This window comes from Fukomys damarensis, unplaced genomic scaffold, assembly GCF_012274545.1.
Source record: "Fukomys damarensis isolate Sample0158 unplaced genomic scaffold, DMR_v1.0_HiC HiC_scaffold_35, whole genome shotgun sequence".
NCBI lineage: Eukaryota > Metazoa > Chordata > Mammalia > Rodentia > Bathyergidae > Fukomys > Fukomys damarensis.
In genome coordinates this window covers 30,164,492-30,176,476 of record NW_022900947.1, presented here as the reverse complement: position 1 = coordinate 30,176,476, position 11,985 = coordinate 30,164,492, and the positions used below count along the sequence as shown (strand labels likewise).

The following is an 11,985-nucleotide window of genomic DNA, read 5'->3' as shown; positions in this document are numbered from 1 at the left end:
AAAAAAAAAAAAAAAAAAGATACCACTAGAAAATAAGAAGTCAAGCCACACCTCGGGAGATTTTCACAATACATGTTTCTGATGGAAAGACTTGTATCCAGACTAGACAATAAAATTCTATAAATCAGTAAGAATAAGGTGATACAATTCAAATCTGGAAAAAGACTTGAACAGCATTTCACGAGGGGATATTAAGTGGTCAATAAACATACAAAAAGGAGTTTATCATTAGTCATTAGAAAACTGAATGAAAACCATAGTGAGAAATCACTACACATCAAAATAGTTAAAGTGAAACAGACTGATAGGCATTGATAGAGATGCAGAGACACTAAAATGTCTTACATTGCTGGTAGAGTGTAAACTGGTACAACCACTTTGAAAAAAATGTTCAGTACTACTAGTACTGCTAAAAATACGTACACCCTATGACACTGTAATTCTACGCCCGGACATATAAAGATGAGTACTGTGTTTGCATCCACCAAAAGACATGAACAGCTTTAACGTGGTTTTATTCATAAAATGGCCAAACTAGAGATAATTCAAATGCCCTGAAAAGAGCAAGCAATGAATTGTGCCTTAGTCATATAGACTACTGCACAGCAAGAAGAATGAAGCTCCGCCACACACAACAGCACCAACACACAACAGAGATGAGGCTGACTGAAAGAAGTGGACGTGAAGGGTTCCTGGGCAAGATTCCAATGGTACGAAGCTCACGAAGAGGACAGAAGTAGGGCTCGGACTGCCCTCGTTGGGTGCTGACTTGGTGGAGACTTGAGGGAACTGAGTTTTCTACATCTGGATCTGCGAGGTTCTGAAGATATTGAGTTGTACACTCAGAATCCGTGCACTTCATGTATAAGCTACAACTAAGAAAGTTCTCATGTTCTCATCTTGCATATACAAGAAAGGAGGTGAAACGGTGACTGTGATTTGCTCCAAATGATCCAAGGGAAGAGGGTGGGGTACGAGAAAGATTGTGTGCTGACAGATGTGGAAGGCAGATGATGGCCATCTGAGATTTACTGTTTGGTCTACTTCTGCATATATGTGAACATCTCAAAATGCTTCGAATGCTGGCATTCTCAAAAGTGTCATTACAGAATTCACTTACAGTTTCGATTGCCATTTCTATTGCCATATTTTCTTCTGAGCTTGGGCATTTCAGGAAGTGCTTCAGTGCCTAAAGTGAGAAAGGTGTAGCAGTTAAAGATTTCAGATTGCATTCACACTGGAAAAAACACAGCTTTCACATACACAAAGCAAATATAGTTTATGCAGGTATTTTCATATCAATCAAGGGCTTGTAAGTGCTGGGGCTCATATATATATTTGCTGCAAAGGCTAGAGGCCTAGTTTTAAAAAAAAGTAGGATCCAGTAAACCCTCTGAAGTTCTGATTTCAGAGGAAATGAAAATGCAAAATAGGAATATTCACTTATTCCTTAACCAGCACTCACGGACAACCTGCTGCTACCCATGTGGGATGGGGCTGGGTCCTGGGAACTGCACAGGAAGGGTCTGCATCCTCCTGTTTGTGTTAGGTACAGTCTGAGTGGGGAGATGTGTGAGTCACACAGTGAAGGGAAAAAGAACCAGTTCTTCTGAGTGGTGACTGTGGAACGGCAGTGTAGCCAGTGGTTTTACAGGTGCGGTGAGGAAGCAAAGGTGACAAAGCGGCAGGATGAACAGGTCTGTGGGGGCGGCGCAGGGAGCACAGTGGGCCAAGATGGGAGCAAGTCTGGCGAGGGCCTGGACGGGACCTAGTGCAGAGGCTCCTGTGGGATCCCTGGGTGCCAGCACTGGAGGCTCGGGCAGCCTGGCCCAACGGGGGAAATCCTGGCTGCCAGCTAAGGGGTCTGCACTTTTTCTAAGAGGCTGGAAACAGCAAACTGGCAGCTTGCAGGCTCGATTCACACGTAGACGTTTTCTTTAGCTAGAGGGATATTGTGCAAAAACACCTGGGCCCCCATTCCAAAGCTGGGAGACCTAGACTTCTGTTTCTCTAGAAAAAATCACTTGACCTGGCAGTGCTAGGTCCTGACTTCGGAATGGCACTAATGTGCCCGAGGTGAGCAGCAGCTCCCTGCAGACCAGACACATGTGGTGCCGTCACCCCTACACCATGAGCAGGCAGCTTTGCCCACAGCTAAACACATCACATCTCCCGCACAGACGCTGTACCCCTGACCTCTGGCAAAGGAAGTGCTGCACTGGGAAAAAATAACGGGTGTGATACAGGCAGAGAGAAACTAAAAGCAGGGCAAATAGGAGACTACTGCAGTAACCGGAAAGTAGGTGGTCTAGGCTTGAGCTGGGTTGTGGTAGTTAGAATGAAAGGGACAGGTGGGAGAGATTTTAGAAGGAAGACAGTGACGGGGTGTGGGAGGGAGAGAGAGATTTCCAAGTTGACTCTAAGGGGCCGTGGTGGTGCGTGGCTCAGTGGTGGAGTTTATGCTTGGCGAGTGGAGGCCCTGGGTTTGACCCCCGGTGCAAACAACAACAAAATAAGTTCACTCTGAAATTTCAAATCTGGATGCCTAGATGATGCGGGCATTAAAAGAAAATTTCATCATTCCTCCAGAGCACACAGTATATTTTCTTGGCAAATACTAACCCGTGAATATTGGCCACACAACAAGAAGAATTTTCCAGCCTGATAATGTCGTTTTTCTCCTTCGAAGTATAAGGCTATGCTTTGGTAGTCTTCATTGGATGTGTCTTCGGAACCTACAACAGAAGTTAGAGTGAAAAGTCTGAGCAGAACGTCTTACCTTAATCACCAACCTACAAGTACAATCTAAGAAGAGGTGATCTAAAAATAGCAGAGTGAAAACTCTTCCAGCAAGGACCAATGTTATTAGTGTATGTCTTTATGACAAAACATATTCATGATAATCACCCCAAATGTTAACTCTGCTCCATCTTTTCAGTCTAAACAAGGATAGCAGAGGAAATTATTATGAGGCGTTTTTGAAAATCTAGGTTATAGTTTGTGATTGGGCTTTGAAACCGTCTTCATTCTGAGTCTCAGTCTCATTTCCTAAAACAAGAACCATTAGGACTATAGCCTTGGCCGTGATTTGCCTAGTTTCAGGACAATCAGAAGCCGAGTTACCCTACCACAAATGGAATCCAGCAAGGCCTGGTTTGAACAATGGTCCGTGCGTGTTTATCAGTCAGGTAGGGAAGAGGACATTCAAGTGGCCAAAAGATTCCAGTTACAGATGTTATGCTCTTCTCCTGCCATTCCTTTTGGTTTAGGGACTTTAATCTTATCAAACAGAGAAGGAAGGATCCCCTGGCTGCTGGAGTTCCAAATCATTGTTTACATTTGATCTGGCAGCCGGAGAAGATACTCAAGTGTAATAACAGCCCTAAGCTCCAGCCAGACAGATATGGAGTCAAAAAGAGAAAGATGTAAAATAAGGTGGAGAAAAGTGTGTGTGCTTTGGGGGTGGGGGAAAAGCTACCTATATATCTCCTTTATAAAGTTATATTCTATGGAAAAACTTTTTCAACTTATATTCTTATTTGTATACAATAGTGATTTAGGACAGAAATATCATCTGTCAAGCTAAACATTAGTGATTGTAAACCTGCTTTTATCTGTACTTTTTTCCTTTAGCTCTTTATTTACTTCAGTTTTTAATGGCTTCCCAACACATGTTACTTTGAAGATTGACATAGAAATCTTCCCATGAATCCCATCATCAATTCTTGTGGTCATTTTGTGAATTTTAAACAAACAAAGTAACACAGAAGAACAACTTATTCTATTACTCCACTGTGCCATGAACAGTCGTATTCATAAAGACAGCAGAGGAGCGATTTCCAAAGGCTATGGGAGAGTGGTGGGAAGTAATTCTTCTTCAGTGGGTACAGAGCTTCGAGTGGGATGAAGAGAACGTTCCAGGGACGGCTGCACTGGCATGAACGGACTTAATGCAACAGAACCGGACACTTCTTTTCATTTTTGCAGTGCTAGGGATCAAACCCAAGGCCTCACATATGTTAGACAAGTACTCCATCGCTGACTTATGCCTCTGGCCCCAGAAAGACACAGTTTTAAATGGAAATTTTATGTTATACACACAAGTAAAATAAAAACCTGAACAACTGCAAACATGGGAAGAAAACCTAAAAGTGGATATTATCAGAATATAAAATTCTCCTTTGGATCATTAAATCTTTAAAAAATTTTTTAAAATTTCATTCTTTTTATTAGCACATATTTATCATACATATTGATCACAATCACTACCGGGAACTTGTACCTATACAAAACATATCTCAATTCTTTATTTTCCATTCCCTTCCTCTCCCTTCCAGCCCCCGTCCCCTTCCCATTTACACAAGCTTTGTTTCCAGTTTTTTTCCTTCCATTCTCTTTGTTTTCTTTTTTGGATCTTTAAACTCTTTACCAACTTTAACATACACACACACACACACACACACACACACACACACATATTATCACTTTTTTTTTTAACCCCCTAGTACCAGGGATCAAAATCAAGACTTTGCACTTGTAAGTCAGGCATGGTGCCACTGAACTAAATCCCTGGCCCTCTATTTATCACTTTTATCAAAGTTATAATATATTCTTTTTTTTTCCCCTTCGAGATAGGGTCTCACTATGTACTTGAGACTGACCTGGCACTATGTCTTGAACTCACAGCGATCCTCATGCCTCAGCCTCCCACATGCTGGGATTACAGGCGAGCGCCACCACGCCCAGCAGTAATAATATATTGTTCACTTATAACTCATTTAAAAAATTTAAAAAATATTTACAGCTTTTAAAGTCATCTTGCACTTCCTCTTACCTTCATAATGAAATCTTGTTTATTTCTAATGGTTGATTAATAGAGAAATTTGCAAAATCTGGCCTGTCTTGGAATTTATCCCCATAGACCTTATTTTTCGAAAAGTTTTTCTTCATGTGGTAACATCGACCTGTCGGGGGTCTTGACGGTGGCTAGTTGATGTATAAATGGTACTCATTTACCAGAATGCTCTTGTGTGGACACCAATCTGATAATGTGAGCCTAAGTCAAAGTGTTCTTATGATACAAGTATTTAGGAGAACAAAAGAAAACGGTGATACTTACTGATGATGTCTGCGTAGATCTCCATTTTGTTGTGCTGCTGAGCCAGGGTGAAAGCTTCATTGTTACATTTGGACATGACAAGGAACTGGATGGCAGACCCGTAGTCACCAAGCTGTAGGAAAAACCTAAAACAGTGCTTTAATTAGCGTGACTCTCACATAAAATGTTTATCATTTACAAAGTAAAATCTTTCTCGATTGGAAAATAAAAAATAATTTATTGCATAAACTGCAGATTTGTTACCTGTGTACACTTGACAAGCATATTCTCAAAAGGCGACCATAACGGCCTTTGAATTTAAATAAACCTTTAGATGTAATTTTTTTAAAAACCCACAAAAAATAAATATTCCTTTTTGAATTTGGGTGGTTGGTGGGGTGAGGTGGGGCCTGTCTTTCAAAGTTAGTTTTTAGAATTGCAAAGACCTCGATGCTCTATGTCACCTGGCTACCATCTTGGCCCCATCCAGAGACTGGGTCTCTCTGACGATGCTGACGGCCTTTTCCGGGTGGTTGAGGTGGTCCAGGTAGATTCGGATCACACTGCTCCACTGCTTGGCATTCTTGTATGCCACCACCGCTTCCTTGTACCTAGGAGCAATACTCGTTCAGACAAAGTTTCTCAACCCTGTTCAACTTGTGGGGAGGACGTGCGTGTAAATGTTTGGAGTGCGTTTCTATTGCATTGATGGTGACTGTTTTTGTTTAAGTCTCTTTTTCTTTTATCGGAAGAAAAAAAAAAAAACTCCAGAAACTCTCCCACAAAAATATGTTCTTTTTAGGGGTTTAAGAAACTTACAGCACAAATGCAGTATTATATTGCAGTTTTTGCATCTGAATAAAAGCTTCTATACAATTTATATTTTACTGTTTTTTCTTTTTAGTGGTAAGATTTTGATAGCAATATAGAATTATTCACAAGTACAGTACATAAAGCTTAACAGTGACATATAAAATCTTTGTGTGTTGACCTCTAGGCGGTGCTCAGTACTTTTTAGTTTGGACTAATTCTAGCTCTTTGAACTAGACACTATATATCTCTATTTCCAAAATAGAGATTCTCTATATATCACTTTTCTAAAAGTGGAGGGTAGTACTAACCTTTAAAAGTCTCTTAATAGATATTTATAAGGTTATTTTGCAAAGGCCATAGAAATTCTCACTTTTATCAGTCAAGTATAACAAGTGCACTTAGACAAGAAAGTTATGAAACTAAATCTTGCCAAATATGATAGCGTACTTTTCTTAGAATTTATGAGGCAGAACTTTTTCCTGTATGCAGAGATACAATTTCAAATTGTATTTCCTTCTCCAGGACTTGTTTTCTTGTCTTTAGTTTCTTTTTCTATTAGTTTCTGTACGGTATTAAGCTGCAGATCTTGGTATATCACTGCTATATTTTAGTGCTGTTTTCTGGCTTAAACAGTGTACTGTATCTCCATAAGTCTGGAATTCAGGCTTTTGCGTTTTTCTTTCCTTCTATGCCCTTAGGTTATCCTTCCTTAAGAAATGACAACCACTGAACTCCCATTTCATACCAGCACATCAGTGTCCTGTATTTAACCCTCAAATAAAAAGAAGAAGGGCCAGGGATTTAGCTCAGTGGCACCGCGCCTGCCTCACGAGCACCAGGTCCTGAGTGTGATCCCTGTTTTTTTTTTTTTTTTTAAAAGAAGCAATAGACTATATTTGAAGAAATAAAGGAAAGGCTAAGGTATGAGGTGTAGGAAGATGTTAAAGTCTGGCACTTGAGGCCAGTGAGGGTATATGAAGAGATTTTCTGTCTTTCTCTGCTTTCTCTTTCTTAGAGGGCTGTAAATATCCCTGATTAACTTATCAAACTTTCACTACTTACCATATTCCCGCTGGCTTGAACCGCTGGTGGTAGGCACATGCATGTCTGTCCCGTTGGGCAGCTTGTACTTCGGACAGGCCTATCCCAGGCCACCCAATGGGACACTCATGCAGGTACCACCAGGTTCAGAGTACCTGGCAGTGAGACACGTGACTTATGGCCCCAATGTGAACATGATAAATTCATATAGGTCTGAGAAACTACAAACCTTCCGTCTGCTTCTTTAGCTTTGGCATATTGCAAGTGGATCTTAGGAGAAGAGACATGAGGCAGAAGCTCACCAACTTTTGCCCTAAAAGGAAGATCCAAGGAGAACAGTATCAACAGTCTGCTCCCTCCACAGCACCTGCCTACAACCAAATGCCACTTTTTAGGATTCAAAAAACAATTTTCATCATCTTTCAAAAATCTTGGCTTCTACAGGTAAAAGTAGACTTAACTGCCGTTTCTCTTAATACTCTTACTTACCCCAAAGTGGGAGGATGAAGGTTAATTTACTGATTCTTTTGGGAGAATAGAGTTTTTGTTTTTCCCTAGTAACTTACCTGATTAGGAACCTCCCCATACCAACCCAGCAGAATGCGCTGTTCTTTGGGAAAAGAGTATTAATATGAACTTGTCTGTGTAGTAAAGACAGAGGTGGGAGGTGCAGCAAGGAGTGTGTAAATCCCGATACGTTCATTTCCATGCCTGGCGAAACTCACAGTGGCCAGCTCTTACCAGTTCTTACAGCGGATGTAAACAGATGCGGCTTTGTCATAGTAGAGGCCTTTTTCATACAGTTGGGCTGCTTCTGAAAATTGCTAAAATAACACAGCGTTATTAAAATACTAAACAGGACAGGTATAGGACTACACAGAGATTCCCACCGAGTGAAGAGTACCTTCATATTCTCCAGTATGGCTCCACAGTCTCTCTTCAGGACCCTGCTGGGGTGCTTGAGGGCTTGGTTCACCCCTCTGCGGATGTCGCCCATCCTGATGGACATCTGGGCCATGCCAGCCAGGCACAGCTCGTCATGCTCCTGCGGGGAGGAGGCAGCGTGAGCGTCGGGCCCCAACTCAACGCCTCTATCTCAGCCAATTCAAAGTTTACGGTTTGCACCAGAGAAACTATATGGTATTTACACACGTGTGTCTTACGTATTTCACTTGAGTGTGAATTGTATAACTGTATACAAATTGTATAACCGATAATGTGAAAAAGGAAGAAAAGGGCTAAAGGTGTAGGGGAAGTGGGAAGAGTAGGGGAAAGGAAATAAGGGACAAGAAAAAGTATGAGAAAAGGAAAAAATGGAAACATAGTCTTTGTAAATAGGGGAGGGTGGAGGGGGTGAAGGGAGGGCAGAGGTAAGGGGAAAAATGAGAACCAAGACCTGTCATGTTAAGGTACAAGATCGCAATGATGAATGTAACTGTACTGTATACGTAAAAAGTACCAATAAACTCAATGAGATTAAAGAAAAAAGAAAAAGAAATACTATTGCTGGGTCTAACAGGTGACATTTCAGGGTGTGATACAGGACTGAACACTGGACTCTCACTTTTGACATTAACATACTTCAGTGGTTTTGAAAGTTATACACAAAGAGCTTTCATTCCTTTTGTAATAACTATGCTGCATATAAACAGAAAATAAAAAAGATTTTCAACCTTTTCATCAACCAACTTAAAAACACATATTTTATTACAAAATTGAGTTTCTAGCTCATGACATAGCTAGGTAATTTAGCATGTTTAAGGCCCCCAGTTCAATCCCCAGTAGTGTGCAAAATTGAGCTTCTTGAGCTAAAATTCTGGGATGAGAGAATGCAGTAGGTATAGGATTCATTTTGTGTGTGTGTGTGTGTGTGTGTGTGTGTGTGTGAGATCAAATTCAGGGCTTCTGCACTGAGCTACATTCCTGGCTCTTTTCATATTTTTTTTTTTTATTGAGTTTATTGGTACATTTAGGGATACAGTACAGTTACATTCATTGTTGGGATCTTGTACCTCTACATGACAAGTCTTGATTCTCATTTTTTCCCCTTACCTCTGCCCTCCCTTCACCCCCTCCTCCCCTCCCCATCTACAAACACTTTATTTTCATCTTTTCATTCTCTCACATTTTTTTCTTTTCCCTTTTTGTTCTTCCCCTACGTATCACACCTTCCCTACATCTTTAGCTCCTTTCCTCCCATTTCTAAATGTCAGTAATCTTATTAGAATCTTATGCATTGTTGCAGAATATTCACACCAGGGAAACTATTCGGTATTTACACATGTGGGACTTATTTATTTCACTTAGGAGTATATCTTCAATATGTATCCATTTTCCTATGAATGAATCTATTCTCTCGCTCTTTATGGCTGAGTAATATTCCATTTTATAGAAAAACCACAACTTCTTTATCCAGTTTCCAACGGATGGGCAAATAGGTTGTTTCCAAGATTTAGCTATTACAAACTGTGCCGCTATAAACATGGGTGCACATACTTCTCTGTGATATGATTCTTTTAGTTCTCTTGGAAAGATACCCAACAGAGGGATGGCTGGGTCAAATGGAACCTCCAGTCCAAGCTCTTTGAGGTATCTCCATATTGATTTCCATAGTGGTTGCACTAGTCTGCACTCCCACCAACAATGGAGGAGGGTTCCTTTCTCCCCACAACCCCGCCAACATTTGTTATTGTGTGATTTCTTGATAGCAGCCATTCTTTGTGGGGTGAGGTGGAATCTTAGTGTTGTTTTCATCTGCATCTCTCGAATGACCAGTGATGTGGAACATTTTTTCATATATTTTCTTGCTGCTTTCACTTCTTTGTATGAGAAATGTCTGTTCATTTCGGATGCCCATTTTTGGATCGGGTCTTTATATTTGGGGGGACTGATTGTTTTGAGTTCTTTATATATCCTTGATAATAGTCCTTTGTCTGAGGTACAGCTGGTAAAAATTTTTTTTCCCACATTGTAGATTGTCTCTTAGTTCTGCTAATGGTTTCTTTTGAAGTACAGAAGCTTTTTAGTAAGATGAGATCCCTTTTCATATTTTGTTTTGAGACGGTCTCACTAAATCACTAAGTTGCCCAGGCTGGGCTTGAACTTGTGACCTTCTGTTTCAGCCTCCTGAGTAACAGGTCTATATATGAGTGTGTATCACAGTGCCTGGCTTTCCAGGGTCATCTGAAGACTGGTGTTGTAGAATTGCAGAACTGACTTTTCTGAAACTAATTTTCAAAGTGGTTTCTGAAGTTTTTCAAGAGAGTAAAAGCCTGCAGAAAATCATTGTAGGCTTATGACAAATATATATTTGGACTTTTACAAAAATGCAATCTTCATTTCTATTAATTAGGCAAAGATCAAGTTGGCATTTTCTGTGTACAAAACAGTATTTTGGTTTTCCTCTTGGCCTTTCCAACTCAATATATATGAATCTGTTTACTCTTTTAGGGGTATATAAGCTTCCCTTGGTCAGACATACCATTTTCTTACTAAATTACATGGGTCTGTACATGGGAAGGGATAACATATTTACTTCTAGTCTTAACTAGCATCTTATATTTAGGATGCAATGGAGAATATGTTTTATCCAGATGGATAACAATATTGTCATCTTTGGTTTTTGAGAGTTTAAAGTATTTTAACATGATTTAACTAGGGGCTGAGACAGGAGGATCACAAGTTTGAGTCCATCCTGGGCATTTAGTAACTTTGTGAGACCTGTTTCAAATAAAAAGTGAGAGGGGCTAGGCCTGTAGATCAGTGCAAAGGTCCTGGGTTAAATTCCCAGTACTAGGAAAAAAAAAAAACCTGTATTTTTGCCACACTGCTAATAAGGTGAGAAACAGGTTCACCTTCTAGATAGTATATAAAAACAATGAAAATTAAGAACAGAATTTAAAAAATGAAACTGAAAACAAATCTGGGGATAATTATGCATATTTTATCTTTATTTAAGGTTACCTTATTGTCACCTGTTATTCCTTTCTCGTAATGAGCCAAAGCATTTGCATAATCTCCCCTGAAAGAAAAAGCAGTGAATTTTAACTCATATTTAAGTATTTACATATACAAAACTTAAAAGTAATCTTCGTTAGCTGAAGCTCATGGAAGGTGTGAGCACAACATAGATGCAAGCATTCTTTCAGAGGGCAACTCACCACCTTGCCACTGTGAAAGTGTTAAGCTGGAATATGCTGCTCTATTAAGTACCTGCTTGTGATATGGGAGGCATCTGAGGGAACTACAGTAAACTCTACGGATCGTTTTTAATGGATTGTTTCTTTTGGAGCACTAAGTGATGATCATGTGACTATAAAAACCCACTTCCCCCCAAAGGCCCAATGTTTATAAGAAGATATACTGGTGGTTGTGGTGGTGCACACCTGTAATTCCAGTACTTGGGGAAGCTGAGCTGGGGGATTAAGACTTTGAGGCGAGCCTGCAATATAAGGGATAATCAAATAATATGGCGTTTGTTTATGTAAAAACACTACAGTAAAAGACACACTACCACTAATCCCCTCAGATTCTCCCCTCTGGTTTAATCACACTTATCTCATTGTTCTTGCCAGTCTGAAGCAAGTCTTCAAGGCCTGTTCTGTGAGTGTCTCTAGGAGCCGTGATAAAAATACAGTGGTGTAGCTGCCCGGAGCCATCCCCACGAAAAGGTAGCTCCTAAAACCGTTCGTGTCCTCATCCACCCTTTACACTGGATTTGGCACCATGCCATGTCTGGCACCTCCCCAAGTCAAAGTGGCCGTGAAAGGTAAATGCTGAAATGGACTCAGCACGCTGAGGAGGCCATCACAGTGTAACTGAAGACAGGCAGAAAGAGAACTCCCACAACTGCTTCAGAAAGCAGCAAGAATGGTGGGAGATGAGTGTGTCTGAAGTGAGAAGATTAACAACAAATGTGTCTTTCACTGTAATAAAATTTTTCAAAATTTAAATATTCACTGCAGTTTTGATCACACCTCATATATAGTAAGATCTTGTCTCTTAAAAGCCAAAAAAAAAAAAAAAAAAAAAAA

General features: G+C 40.3%; 1 protein-coding gene across 1 annotated transcript in view; it reads right to left on the bottom strand.

Annotated features, from left to right (window-relative positions):
* The window catches only part of Wdr19 (WD repeat domain 19), an 87,434-nt gene that overhangs the window by 25,599 nt on the left and 49,850 nt on the right, over positions 1-11,985 (bottom strand). The window contains exons 21-28 of the mRNA XM_010625106.3: positions 10,916-10,973; positions 7,857-7,997; positions 7,694-7,776; positions 7,182-7,265; positions 5,563-5,709; positions 5,120-5,244; positions 2,623-2,735; positions 1,121-1,189 (exon numbers count right to left, since the gene is read on the bottom strand). Of these exons, the coding sequence (XP_010623408.1) occupies positions 1,121-1,189; positions 2,623-2,735; positions 5,120-5,244; positions 5,563-5,709; positions 7,182-7,265; positions 7,694-7,776; positions 7,857-7,997; positions 10,916-10,973 (820 nt within the window). The remainder of the gene's footprint in view (positions 1-1,120; positions 1,190-2,622; positions 2,736-5,119; positions 5,245-5,562; positions 5,710-7,181; positions 7,266-7,693; positions 7,777-7,856; positions 7,998-10,915; positions 10,974-11,985) is intronic.